At 36.9% G+C, this 15,576-nt stretch overlaps 1 protein-coding gene across 7 annotated transcripts in view; it reads left to right on the forward strand.

The window, feature by feature from the left end:
* The first annotated feature begins 3,531 nt into the window (after nucleotides 1-3,531).
* tnika (TRAF2 and NCK interacting kinase a) overlaps nucleotides 3,532-15,576 on the forward strand; it is a 97,979-nt gene continuing 85,934 nt past the window's right edge. For all 7 annotated transcript variants that reach the window (XM_067364172.1, XM_067364173.1, XM_067364175.1 and 4 more), the window contains exon 1: nucleotides 3,532-3,870. In XM_067364172.1, the coding sequence (XP_067220273.1) occupies nucleotides 3,814-3,870 (57 nt within the window). In that variant the 5' untranslated portion in view covers nucleotides 3,532-3,813. The remainder of the gene's footprint in view (nucleotides 3,871-15,576) is intronic.

Below are 15,576 nucleotides of genomic sequence, written 5' to 3' on the forward strand. Positions count from 1 at the left end.
ACAGTTCCAATTATCCTCACCTCTAAAATTGATAAAATGTAGATAATTGATCCTGTGTAACCTTCTAAGCAACATGATTTCTGATGTAGAGGATGAATAAGTGTTGATTTGTAGGTGCGGTCCACATCTGTGCTGTGGTTTTGATTTAACTAATCAGTGTAAATAGTGTATGTAGTCATTTTTATAAACCTTTACAATGTGACCAGATGTTACTTATCTGTAAAGTTATTTCTATAAACCTTTGCAATATGATTAGATGTTATCTTTTGTGAAGTTTTGTTTTAATCTTTACAATGTGGCCAGATGTTAGCAGTCAGTAATTTCTTATAAAACCATATAATGTAATCTCTGTAGATTCCCCTTAAAACTTAAAGGAATGAAGTCTTCTGATTTAAACGGAGTAAGTCATGTCAAGTTTGCAAATTAATTCCATCTTGGTTTATTGCATATGAGAATTAAATGGTCAAATATTGCATGAAGGTCAGTAAAAGTTCTCTAGCTTCCTGATAACAACAAACAACTCTTACAACTGATTTTATGAAACTTATATTAAATGATACATTTTCTAAAATCACAAAGTTATCACTTTTTTTACAGAGCTGAATTTAAAATAATTCCAGTCATTTTCAACTACACCCTCTACATGCTGCTCCAACTTCTGACAGTCCCATGGTTTCCTCTGGCTCTTCTTCATATATCTACGTTAACAATGTCGATATGAGACCATCTGATCGTCGTATGAAGTTTTCTCCGTGCTCCAAATTTAAAGCATTAACGGCATTAATGTTATTTCTCATTTTGCTAAAGTTATAGCTAGGTATCAACAATCTTCTAACCTAGGCGTCATCACTCTAGCGTCTGAAGTCGACGGTTCCAGACTCGATGATGATGATGATGCTGGGGATCACATAAGTAGCTTTAGCTTCGTGTTTTTATTTCTGGAATATAGTTTAAATATTTCGGCACAAATCGAATAACATTAGGTGAAAAATAACTTGCAACTCTCCAGCTGGTGCCATTTTCTTTGAAAACTCCGATCTCTATCGTTTAGCTGGCCTGATGAGTCTGTGCGTGAGCTCTTAACCAATGATGCACTGAAGCTACAGAAGGACTGCCTTCCTCATTTCCATGTTACACACGGAAAAGTAAAAATAAATGAATCAATAAATAAATCTAAAAATAAATACATGTGGGAATAAATATATCTACAAATAAATGAATACATACATAAATAAATCTAAAAATGAATGTAAAAATAATATATAAATATAAAAATAAATGAAAAATGTATAAACAGAAAATAAATTAAGGGGGGAAAATAAAAAAAAATGATTTATTAAAAATGAATCATTTATTTTATCAAGTCATTTATTTATTTTCGTATTATCACATTTATTTACCTATTTACCTATTTATCTTTTTATTAATTTATATATTTATTTATTCTTTCATTTATTTATTCATTTATTCATTTTTAATATCTGCAGGTTTGGTCCTCCATAGTACAGGACTCTTTTACTTCAATGCCCCTTGTTGGAAGACATTATTTTTATTATTTGCCCTAAGTTATATGTTTCGTCTCCTGCTTCTTGAATCTCGCGCCGCCTGAGCTGTTTGGAATGCTTTTGGTTGTCATGACAATGACGTAGTTTACTACTTTAAATTTTCGTATTTTTTATTTTTATTTCGAGTTAGGCTATATTTCATTGTTTATTATTTAATTATTTTTAAATTAATTTTGTTATTTTGTTTTGAAATACTTATGTTCAAAGCATTGTTTCCCGCGATTTTAATTCCTGTGTAAATGCATTTATGCCGCTTCAGAGGAGCATTAAACAGTCTGTGTAAATGCACATTTTTGTGATTTTATGCCACTACAGAGTTGGTTTCTGTGCCGCTTTTTCTGTGTAAAGATGCCTAAAGTGACGCTAGTCATTCATTTTCAATGAGAGCTGGCGGCGGTGTGAATGCACGGTAACACGGCATTGCTTCTTTACACTGAATTCTGAGCAGGTACAGACCCGCTTCAGAACAGCCATAAATTGTCTGTGTAAAGATAGGCCAGGGATGGACATCTTCAGTCCTGGAGGGCCACTGCCCAGCAGAGTTTAGCTCCAAACACCTGAACCAGCTAATCAAGGTCTTTAGGATTAGTAGAAAGTTATAGTTTGTTATAGTAAGTGAGTTTTTATCAGGGATGGAGATAAACTCTGCAGGACACTCGCCCTCCAGGACCGGAGTTGCCCATCCCTGCTTTAGGCTATGTACAGTATGTGTTCTTTTAAAGGTGCTTCAATGCTGCAAGGCAATTGTTGCCAAAAAATTAGGGTGACATGGAGAAAGATGACCCCTGCCTGGGGGCAAGATGACCCCTTGTCCCCATGCCTTAATTTTTTTCTCCTGCATGACCATAGATTGCACAAAATTTCATCCCAGCACTTCTGATGAATGGCTATGCTATTTTTAATTTCATCATTTCATCTGAATATCAACATATGTGAGATTTAGTCAGCCAAAACAGTTTTGAGGTTAATTGATCTAATTTTGTGTCTCTGGAAAATAGTGATCTATGACAAAAATAGTGACCCCTCCCCCAGAATTGGCACAGAAGGCCCCAAGTGGCTTGTTCTTGCTTGTTATTGTAATTAATGGGGTTATTATTTAAAATTTCCATGAATTAGGTGTACATTTTAGACTTCATTTTTAGATCTTCATTTTCATTAAAACAATAGGTTTATTCAATCAGTTATCATTCCATTTGATTTCACAGTGTTTCTATTATGACATATCTTCAATTAAAATATGGCAATTAAATGTGTAAATATCTATATTACTGTATGTAAGTCATAATTTTACCTTTTAGATAATTCTCTTTTACTGGGATTCTGCTTTGTCTGTCATCGGTTGTTCAACTAAATTGTCAAAATAAAATTTTAAAAATAATACTTGATTTAGTATTTTACATTAATAGTACCTTAAAATATGAATAAGAATAAATTAATAAGAATTATATCAAAAGTAATTTATATATTCTGTAAAACTTTATCCAGGAGGGGCCTCTTATCCCAGATAGGGGGCCAATTTACCCCAGCAGGGGCCATTTTACCCCTCTTTTAATATTTTACATTTTGTACTATAACTAGCCTACTAAATTAGCAAATGTTTATTTTCTGTAATAGCACATTGGCTGATGCATCATCCTAGCGTCCTAAACATGCTAAACGTATAGCATTATCTAAACATATCTGAATATGTTACAGTTTAAAATTAAATCCACATTGTTCTTAAGGGTGGATCTTCCTCCATGATCATAAAGGATTACATAACGGGCACATAAAGTTAATTATAGGGAAATGCTCGGGCTCATAGAAGTGAAACTTGAAAGGAAGGTTGTTTGAGGGTTTCCTGCAGCAGTATGAACTTTACAGTGGAACCGATTAATGGGCGGTACTAGTGAAGCTGACCCCGCCCCTTCTCTTAACCACTCCCACATATCTGATTGATGCTACTCTCAAGACAGCGGCATTGAGATTTTGGCGACAGTGTTAGAGACTGAAAGATGTGTAGCTCCTGAAAAACATGCTGTCCTCAAAGCACACGGTGTTTCTGTTTGCACGGGTAAAATCTAACTGAGGTCTAGCGAAAGCATCGGTGGAATCCACAGTTAAAAGACGGATTGTACAAAAGCACGAGCGATCCGCGAGACGAGATTTGCACGCGCTGCCGGAGGAGATCAGCGGACGGCTGTCTGAGATCTATTCAACAACATTTCTTTGTTTCTCCGTGTAATTCCGGTTTTCTTTCGTCTTTAATATGGCGAGCGATTCTCCGGCTCGGAGTCTGGATGAAATAGACCTCTCCGCGCTGAGGGTAAGTTATGTGTCCTTTATTGAAGATGCTCATTGATGTGTTTTGGTGTTGCGGTTGAGCCGTAATGGCAGGTGCAACAATCACTACAATCGGTCTTTGTCAGACACGTGATTTTGTTGTGTGTGACGTCACCGCGGCGCCATATTTGTGGTATCCCTGCTGACTGTGAGAATGAAAGAGATTACACGAGTTGAGATAACAAGCAAATAACTCGCAAATATGAAGAAGCACAAGAACAAAGTTAAAATTTCATATCGCGATAAACTCACCAAAGATGCCAGGGACCGTTATTTGGAGAATTTTTCATCCATTCATAACATAGATCTGTACGAGCTGACTGCAGTAAGTTGGAGTGCTACTGACCCCGCATTGCTACCTAAATCATCATACTTAAATATTGTTAACTGTCTTGTTTATGGCATAAACGCATAGTGAACAATTTAAAAACTATCAATCCCTCGAAGATCACAGATATTTCACTAATGGGTGCAGGGATTTATTTATGTTCTGAAGGAAGGACTGCGATAACACAGTATAGTAACGATAATGATGTCGTGTTAACTATATAACAAGTGCATGATTAAGGATGGTTTAGTATTATCAGGAAGAATTTTGAACTAATACTACCCTTTTTTTCATGCATTTTTTTCCTTTATTGCATTAAGTACATAAACCAATGTATAACACAATAAACATTGTTCCAATAAACAAGGCATCATCAGAGATGTATGTAGAATTTAATAGTGTATTTTATTACAGTACATTCTGATATAGTATACCTTTTAGACCTACCTCTGTGTTGTCTGGGTCAATGACATTATGAGTCTTTTTTTTTTATTTTTATTTTTTTTTTCCAAAGGCCTTAATAATAATAAAAACAAAGATATGTCATGCAAGTTAAATATCTGATTTACAGATTGTGTATATTATTAATTATCCTGTTAATACTATAAGTGCATATAACATAAATCTACAAATCACCCTGAAAAATTTAATTATACATGCTTTATTGTTCATGCAAGACTGGATAAAGCATCAGCACATTTTTACACTACAATTCTACAAAAGATTCAAACATGCGCTGATTGGATGGTTTCTCTGTGAAAATCTCAAAACAGTCAGTAATCTCTGCTACTCTGTATTTAAACAAAGGAGACATATTTCTGTGCAAATCATCTCTGTATGCCCATACAGCTGAAAGCTTCAGGTTTGCATAGATATGACACAGTTTCATTGAATGTTCTGTATACCGTCTCAGGGGAAACATTAGAAGTGTTGTGCAGGCAGACCAAATCTGAGGTATATTAAGGTTCACAGAAGCATTTGAAATTTGTATTTGTTGCGTCTGGAATCAGAGGCACAAAAAAAAAAAAAAAAAAATTGTAACGCCATAAAGGTTCCCAGGTTTGGCAGACCCGTATAGTACATTAACATCATCTCCAAAACAAACATCAGACATCCTGTACATATCAAGTCGGTTTACTTCTGCACATGCAGATCACCATCTCCTCCAGCCTCCTGCATCTTCTCAGTGTGAAGATGATCACTTTCTCCAGCCTGATGGACCATAGTGTCAGCTGACTGACTTGGGTAAAGTTGGTTTTATATTCGCACATCCGTATTCAATAGCCTTGTTAATCACACTACATTGGACATTCAGTGGACATTCACAAGTAAATATGCCATTAAACAATACTTGCCTATTTTGATCGACTGTGAAAAATGTTATAAGTTGACAATCGTTGGTCGTCAATATCATGTCGCTGCTTAAAATTCGCAAACATTAATTTATTGCATATTTATTGGAAAGTCTGAATTTATCAGAAGTCTGAATGTGCAAATATAAAACCAACTTTACCCAAGTAGCTGACTGGATTGTTTTTCCTTAGTGTCTGTGTGTGCATCTCAATCAGCTCTGAGCTCTTGAATCAGTATATTGTGTATACAAATTTTGTGACTGAGACCGTCCTGATCAGTGCCCTAACTAATGAACTAGGGAGCTGATTGAGACACAGCCTGTGTTTAATGCTGATGTGGCCTTAATGTAGGGAGGGATGGTGTCCAGTTGGGGTCAGTCTCCATAATCTTTAAGCAGGCTGATCTGCAATGAAATGAAAAGGTCCACAGACCACAGCTGTAAAAAGTAGTCAGAGAAAATTAGAATCAGTATATAGATACAGAGCAAAAATGTCGTACCTTAAGTATAAAAATGCTGTAGCAAAATTAAGAAAAATAAAATGTAGACATATTCAAGTAAAGGGATTCAGTTTAAATTGACTTGTTTCATAGCACATACAATCCAAAACAATGCGTTGCTATAACGTTTTCTACTTTAGAAAACAGAAACCTCTAACTTACCTTTGTGAAATGTAGAAAGCAAACATACTTGAATGGAGATATCTTGACGAAAGTGATGTTTTGCGTCTCACCGCGGCAACCCGTGCGATCCGGCGCCTCTGTTATTGCCTCTAACGTTACATACTCTCCGTACAGCCTTTTTTCAAGTAGGAAACCGACTAAATCTAATCTCGTAGTAAAGTTTTTGACATTTTCTATCGTGGGACATATTATTGCAGCTTTTCACACAACAAAAGTGTGCCATTTTTACAATGAAAAGTAGCCAAAGAAGAAACAACTCTGCACTGATACAGAGATTGTTTGGATACCTCAGAAATGGCGACGACACCCATAATGCACTTCGGTTTTCACGAGTGTGACGTCACCTGACAAAGACCGATAGCAGAAATTTGAATGAAATAAAATTAACGGCTTAACGAACAGCATCAATGCGTTTTAATTCGGATCAGAAGCGTTTTCCTTTCTTGTTCAGTCGGTAGGGAGCTGTGCTCGACGGCTGCATCAGATCAAATAACTGTTTTGTGAAACTTATTACAGATTATTGCAGAAAACGTCAATGAACTGATCCTGTTGATAAAATAACACCCCGATGATTATGATATCGCAGTCTAATGAATCCTATATGCAGGCATTTCTTTGGCATTGTTTGTGTATTGTACATGTTGTACTAGTCTGTCCTACTAAAGTAGCCCTACACGCATGCCTGGTTCTCCGATTTGTTTTATCAGGACTTTTTTTTTTTAATGAATTAACGAAAAATAAGAATATCCGAGATGAGGAAAGGGAAATTTGCTCTAGAAGTCTAGTTCGAAACGCCAAGTTGTTAAGGCTTTGTTGATTATATTACATTTTGAAGCGAAAATGTATTGCAATCATCAGTACTAGAGTATTTTCTCTGCACATTGAATAGCCTACATAGGCAGTATTAGTAAAGCTTAGTCATTATTTTCCAGAAAGTTTAACACATTTTTTCAGTTTTTTTTTTTTTTTTTTTAAACAAACATCAAATTTGAGACATGAACATCAAGATTTTTGGGGGAGGTTTTGTAGATTTGTTTTTTTTTTATTAATTTTTTTCTAATAAACCATTTGACTTGAATAAAACATGCATTTTCATAAAAGGTCAAAATATTCTTGTCACATGACAACAAAATGGCTTCCTGTATGTTGGTTATGGGACTCTGACTTTGAAATATGAATATTTTTAAACAAAATTAATTCAATGCTTCAGTTTTTTCTGGACTGTTACACCACCCAGACATTTTTTACTTTATCCCACAAAAACATCACAAGCGATTTAATTCTGGTTCAGAAATTGACAACACATTCATCACAGCAGAGCAATTGCGTGTTTGATTTATTTGTAATTCAATGTAATTGTATTTAATAATGGTACCATTTAGTAATAGATGTCAACCAAAAAAGAAAAGGCAGCATGTAATTTACTCATTTCTGTTTTTTTTTTTTTTTTGTTTGTTTTTTTTAAATCCATCTGTTTGTTCAATGTAGACAAAATTGAACTTGCTGTATGTTCTTGCAGGATCTATCTGTGTCCAACCGGGAAACTATGTGCCATATGCATGGCTTGATAAATGCTCAAATCCTTCTAATGCTACCAAATTACTCTCAGCATGTTTTCCTGCGACTTCTGAGTGGATAAACTGGGTTACTTCCTAACAAGGCTTCGTTTTTATGCGTCACTCTTCGGATTATAAAAACTGTGTCAGTCTGTCTAATTAGTGTGAGCGTGTACATGTTTTGTCCTGTAGCTCAACTGGTAGAACATGCCACCAGCATGGCCATGGAATTTGTCCCAAGGAAGGGAACACGCATAGAGATGAATGCACTGTCATTCTTATTGGATATACACATCTGTTAAATACAATCAAGGGTGTGTTTACACAACAAAGATGTACTGAAAACTGTAGTTTTTCCTTTGCAATTTTTTGCATACAGGTGACAGCATTGTCAAAACGATCCCCATTAACACAGATCTGCGAAAACGACTAAAAACGCTGTATTATGCATGCCAGGCCAGTAGTTGGCGACGTCACTTTGTAAAGAAACACTACACGCCTATACGCTGAACATGTAATAGGCATGTGCAAGACATCACCGTGTTCACAAATTTGCATTTTTGTAGTTTACATGGAGACGATAATGCTCTCGTTTTCAAATGCTTGCACTTTAAAACCCGTTTTCAAAAGTTTACATTTTCAAGGCCTTTTTCGCGTAAGTGATCAGCCAAAACGCATAAGTTTTATGCTCTTGGTGTGAAAATATGTATATTTCATGACGAATGTGTGGGATAAATAAATTGGGCTAGATATAAGTGAACAGACAATTTAAGGATACCCATATGGCGAGGCACAGTTTCACAGCAGTCATAAACCAATTACCCTGTGTGCTGTAGGACCTAATGGGCTAAAGGGATGCCCGTGAAGTGCTCTCCTTTCTCTGCTCGCGAGGCTAAGTAGCGCGTGGGATGGAAAGATTACTGCAGATAGCCCTTTGAGTGCATTTGATTTGGCCATCCATTGTAACTGGTGCATTAGCTTCACCTTCACTGCCTTCTCGCACACGGATCTGTTTGCACGTACATGCTTTGACACTACAGATCACATGGCGCCCCAGATGTCATTCACATTTTGAATGGGATTTGGTTAAGTGTTAATCTCTGTTTGATACCAGCCCTGCACTCTGCCCTTCACTGAAGCACGTCACTTCCTGACGGTCACTTTCCATCGGGTGAGCAAATGCAGATTGTTTTTAAAAACACGCCTGATGCTTTGTCTTGGTTTGTGCTTTAGACAAAACAGACATTCAGGTGCTGATGCAACCTTGTTTTTGCTGTCTGTCCAGAACCCTCGCTAGATGTTTGTTTATAAAATGTCAGACGTGCACCTGGGAATCAATCCTTTGCTTTTATCTTCCCGTTCATTTAAATACAGTCCATTGAGTGTGCTTTTCTCATGTTGTTGAGTGTGTGTTGTGTTTGAGCGAGAAGGGAAATAGGTCACCCAGAAGCAGAGCGCTGACATGTGCAGTAGTGGGGAAACATTTCAGTGCAGCACATGCTCAGATGGGCCATTCATAAACTCTCTCTCTGGCACAGAAGCAGAGGTCTGTGTCCCACATACATGGGAGCGATGTTTGGCATCACCTGGTCAGCCTCACCTAGTCCTGAGGGACGACATCTGAAAATGAGCTTCTGTGCTCTGACCACAAACCTTGAAATGAGATCCATGCCCTTTCTGTTTGTTGTCTGGCCATTTTTAGCTCCGAACACAAGTAGCGAGGACCATGGTTTGTCGAAGGGGTCGTGTACCGCATGGCGCCTGTGTTATTAGTCTTGGTTTTGATGTGGGTCATCAGAATGACCTTCGTTCGCCCATATTAATGAGGTAGTGTTTTTCTCGACATAGACGAGGTTTATTTTATCGTGGGTTTGACGGGCCTGTGGGTTTAGAAAGATGTTCTGTTCAGTCAGGTGTATCAAGACTCAAGGTTAAGTTCTCTTAAACAGGATGTGGGTTATTTTATACAGGATATTTTATTCAAAAATACATTTATAATTCGGTTCAATTTTGTGTGTGTTGGGGGGATAAAATGTCATGTGGTGCAAATCATCAACTTAATTATATTTATAAAATGATATTTGTAAAAAATTTTACCCTAAAATTTTTTTAAGTAATACTTTTACTAAGCAAGGATGCGTTAAATTCAAAGTGACTGTAAAACATTTACATTTTGTTACAATTTGTTCTTTCAAATAAATGCTGTTCTTTTTGAACTTTCTACTGATCAAAGAATCTTGGAAAAAATTCTACAAAAATACTAAGCAGCACATCTGCTTTCAACATTGATAATAGTTTGAAATGTTTCTTTAGCACCAAATCAGCATTTTAGAATGATTTCTGAAGGATCATGTGACACTGAAGACTGGAGTAATGATGCTGAAAATTCAGCTTTACCATCACAGGATTAAATAAAATAGACAACATTTATTATAAATTTTAGTAGTATTTGACAATATTAAGTTTTTTTTTAATTTATTATTTATCTAATAAATGATAATTTTCATCTATTTTAAAAAAATAAATAAATAAATAAAAATTTGAAGGGTAGTTTTAAAAAACGTTTTTGAAAATGATTTAATTTAAGATGTGTACACACTCACAAATTGGAATTCAAAACCATATTAAACCAACATAACACACAAAGTACATTTCTAAGAACTTGTCATCTATTTTTTTATATATAGATATTTTTCCTTTTTTTATAGTGGGCACTCTTATATATCACTGACCCATTTATGATGAAATGGCTTGAATGGAGCTGTGGGATTTTTTTTTTTTTTTTTTAATTGCTTGGAGTTAGACCTTAAGATCCTGCTTTCATTCACACATCCTCTCAGTTTGAGTCTCTGTGTGCTTTCCTTTCATTCAGCAGCTCGGTGGGTTGAAGGATATAGTGCTGGGCCCGGCACTGTAAGGGCCAGGTGGTGCACCGTCTGCTTCCCCCTCAAATGACTTCCGTACACTCTGCTCCCTATGTGCAAAAGTGTAGGAGAGATGACGAGATCATACCTGTTCTCCTTAAAGAGCAGCAGTGACAGAAGAATCTGCGGGTAACAGCGTGGGGTCTGGGTGTGCTGTTTTGAGCGCCTCTGTTTGTGTTGTTAGTCACTTGCTGTCACACCCTGGCACTCCAGCTGCATTCCATTCAATGCCATTTAGCTTGAGGATGTCTTGTACAACATTATTTTTATACATGTGGTGCACCAAGAAAAGAAAATGCGTAGTTGTTGATGATTGGCTGAACTGCCAGTTCTTGCAAAGCCACACCGAGACACTTAAACTGAGGGGTGGGAGAGCCGTTTCACCCCTTGCACGGGATGCTAGTGCTTGTGGGTTTTTGGGTTTTGTGTCTGCAGTTAGCCTGTGCCCCGCAGCATTAGCTGTTCTGAATCTCCTCTCCCATCCTCCATCTCTCCGCCACTCTGCCCTCCAGCAGACGTCCGCTGACCCATTTCCTGTCTGTACACAGAAGAGCAAATGTGGACTTTCATTTAATTTTAATTAGCTAGATGTATATCCTTTTTAAGGTATGTTTACATCTGGAATTAAGATTAATCTCAGATGATTGCAAGTCAAGACTCTGTTTACATCTGGTAGTCACATGAGTCTCAAACTTTGTTTTTTTCTGTGCACATCACTTATATCACTATATTATGTTGTTACAAAAACATTGTTGAAACTTAATCTAAGTGCAAATGTGCTGTTTCAGTCAGAATACCCATCTCATTTTAATCTAGCTCCTCTTATTGGATGTTCTTCACACCACTTGTTGACTATTAACAAGTAAAAAGTACTCCTTTTCAAATTTGCTTGAGGAAAAAGTACAGAAGTACTTGATTTTTTTTACATGAGTATTATAAGTGAAAAGTACTGATTGATTTAAGTACTAATGTTTATAACAGGGTATAATGTACTAGACTCAGATGGAGCTTAAATTGATTAGTTACAGTGTTTTGCACCAATAATTTCAATCTTTTTTTTTTTTTTTGGATTAGAAAGAACTTTCAGCACTGCTCTTAATTCACTAATGTAAGAGTGTTGCTTTGGCACGCTGGCTTGTGGTAGCACTCCAGACTTCTTCTGCTTGTTCATTGGGATTGGCAGCATAGGATGTTAGCACAAATAGATGCCTGCCTCCTTTGATTGGGAGCGAGCTTTGGCGATCGAGATGGGATTTCAGAGCCAAAGGTTTATGTTATCACTGTGGTATTGATCAGTGGTTCAGCGGACTTCGCTCTCTCTGGGTGCCATGTATTGATGTCGGAACCATCTTCTTCATTTGCCTTCTACATGCCTCATTGGCCCGTGAAGGCTTAAACATGGTTTGATCCTCCTACCCCTCCAGCAAGAAATGAGTCCTGAAACCTGAGGACAGGTTGTGCTCTGTACAGAAATAATCAGGTGCTCTATACTGGAATAACTTGCAAAATTTAATTGCTTTGTTTTCAAGATGTGTGCCAACCTTCTCTGGAATTTCAGATTTTGCATATAGTGGAAAATCGTAGTTTAAACCCAAGTTATGAAATGTTTTTTAACCTGAGAGATTGAAAGTCCATTCCACCAAAACTCTTGACACCATGTCTACACCGGACTCGAGTGGCGCGATGTGGCAAAAGACAATAGAACCATTATAATCAGTGTCTACACTAGATGCGGTGCAACGGGAGCAACAATTCTCTGACAGTGAATTGATTCTTCATTCTATTTATGACGTACTGACACGAAGGACAAATGCTTCGGAACGGGTGCTTTACAGTGTAGACAGCTTTTTTGCTGTTGCTAAGCGAGCAACAACGGTCGCACCCAATGTAGACACGGTGTGATGCATCAAAAAGTTTATAAAGATGTTGTAAAGGTAATGAATTCATATGAATCAGATGGATTAAGGGGACATAATTGTTTTTTTTTATGACAAACAGATTTAATTTAGAGTTTTATTCACAGATAAACAATGATCTATGGACCACAGCACATTTACCTTTTTTAACTGCCAAATTTTTAGGGGTATAGGTTATTTTAATGGAGGTATAGAAATCTTAGTTTAATTAAAAATATTTTCATTTGTGTTTTGAAGATTAGATAAGTCTTATGTGTTTGGAACACCATGAAGGTGAGTAAATGACAGAATTTTTATTTTTTTAATGGACTAACCATTTAATTGGTTTGCATCCATAAAATTCCAATAAAAAGGGAATTATTAATTGACAAGAAGTATCTCATTTATAAAGTATTATATCCACAGAATTACACAGGATTGTTATACAAACTTTTACTTGTGTTGACTTGGGACACATCCCGCTCTGTATTTTAGCTTATTTTTTTCACATGTAAATAACATACTGCTAGCCATGGAACTATATCTGCTAAATACTACATACAAACTATATATATAATCTGCATGTATCACATGAATAAAAGCATGTTGTGCTCACATGTGCCCGGGCCTGAGTTCTTTCCTGCGGCATATCAAATATGGATGTAGACAGACAGATTTGTGTGTGTGGCAGAAGAAGTCAGGCATTATGAAATGTTTGGAGCAAACAACGCCTTTTGTAATCCAGAGCCAGAGTCAAGCAGACTGATCATCCAGAAAATGAAGAGGAAAAGAGGGAGATTGTGGACACCCCGAACACCTGCTCTGAATGTTTAAAATCAGGTGCACCCCTTCCCTATAAACTCTACAGAGATGTTTAAAGAGATGGTGCACACAACAGTGAATACCGTCATCATTTACTCACCCACATGTTGTTCCAAACCTGTATGACTTGGGCCATTTACACCTGGTATTTAGATGCGTTTTGGTCGATTGGATCACAAGTGGAAGACTCTAAATACAGATATAAATGTGGTTAAAAATGTTTTGAGTTTGTCCAATTTCGACTACTTCCAGATGTAGTCAAAAAACGCATTTGACCGGATTGTTTTCGTAGTGTAGACGGTCTTGTGGTTGAATGTGTTCGGACAGCCGCTAAAGACCGCCTACTCTCCGCCTACTGAACTAACATGTAAACATTATGGGAAGCATGCTAGATAGATGGGATTTAAAGGGTTAGTTCACCCAAAAATGAAAATAATGTCATTTATTACTCACCCTTATGTCGTTCTACACCTGTAAGACCTTCGTTTAACTTCTGAACACAAATTAAGATATTTTTAATAAAATCTGATGGCTTACTGAGGCCTCCATTGAGAGCAAAGCCACCGAACCTCTCAAGATCCATAAAGGTACTAAAAATATATTTAAAACAGTTCATGTGCATTCAGTGGTTCTACCTTGAGAATACTTTTTGTGTGCGGCACAAAAACAAAATGAGGACTTTTTTAACAAGATCTCGTGATGGCCGATTTCAAAACGCTGCTTCATGAAGCTTCTGAGCTTCACAAATCTTTTGTTTCGAATCATGATTTGGATCTCCTATCAAACGGCTAAACTGCTGAAATCATGTGACTGGCACTCCGAACAAGTGATTTGATTCGTAAAGCTCAGAAGCAGTGTTTTGAAATTGCCTCTCACTAGATATTGTTAAAGTCGTTTTTTTTTTGTGCACAAAAAGTATTCTTGTTGCTTTATAATATTAAGGTTGAACCACTGAACTCACATGAACTGTTTATGGATCTTGAGGGGTGCAGTGGCTTTGCTCTCAACGCAGGCCTTACTAAGCCATCTGATTTCATCAAAAGTATCTTCATTTGTGTTCCAAAGATGAATTGAAGGTCTTACAAGTGTAGAACGACATGAGGGTGAGTAATGACATTATTTTCATTTTTGGGTGAACTAACCCGTTAAACTTTGTCTGCTGAAGACCCAAATTTGGGTTGATGATAAACTTGTCAAGCACAATGTCCTCTCACCATTCCTGATTTTTAACACGCACTCACCACATTTGGCGTGGTCTTGCGGCTGAAACAAAAGCTGCTCTCAGTATGTTTTGCCGTCATCTCCGGGCGTGTTCATGTGTAAATTGCGTGAGCTTATTTTGTTCATTAGGTCAAATGATCTGAAAATACACATAGACCCTCCCCTTGAAGAAATCAGGACAGAAGTAGTTGAAAGTGGACGAAAGAGACATTAAAATACCAGGTGTAAACAGGTTTGTGTCTCTCTCTCATCTACTTGTGATCCGATTGTCTAAAATGCATCTTAATACCAGGTGTAAACAGGGCCTTTCTTTTGTGGCATGAAAAATTTGATATACTGAAGATGTGCTGGTCACTCCTTTCTGTGCAATGGGAACAAACTGAAGCTTTCAAGCTTAAATAAATAAAATTTAAGTTAACTTAAGTGGTTATTCAAAATCTGACAGACTGAAATTATTTATTGAAAGTCTTCCCTTCCATTAAGCAGTTAAACCACGATCATTGATTCAGTAAGTCAACTCAGAAATGGAATAGTTTGAATTGTCAAATTCATTTTCAGAATTTTGTGAACCGAGTGATTCTTTGGAAATATCCAACAGTGAACTGAATGATTCATTGAATCAAACCTCCCTATTTGCTAGTAGGATTTTAATGAATAACAGGGTTTGGAATTTGCAGACGGGGAAAAAGTGTGCAAATTTGCATAGGCTAATATTTAGCTATAGCGGTTGCTACTGGTTTTCCTCGAGTTGCATCAACTGTATATGTTAGTTTCTGTTTTGCCTCTGCCTCTATAAATAAACACCTTTCAGGCTGTCTTTCCCTTCCACTCAGCATAGTGCTGCTATGTTAGTTTTCTGTCAGGCAGGTCAGTCTGACAGTGGGAACCATAACATGGTATTCTGCTCAT

The sequence above is a fragment of the Chanodichthys erythropterus genome, chromosome 16 (assembly GCF_024489055.1).
Source record: "Chanodichthys erythropterus isolate Z2021 chromosome 16, ASM2448905v1, whole genome shotgun sequence".
Taxonomy (NCBI): domain Eukaryota; kingdom Metazoa; phylum Chordata; class Actinopteri; order Cypriniformes; family Xenocyprididae; genus Chanodichthys; species Chanodichthys erythropterus.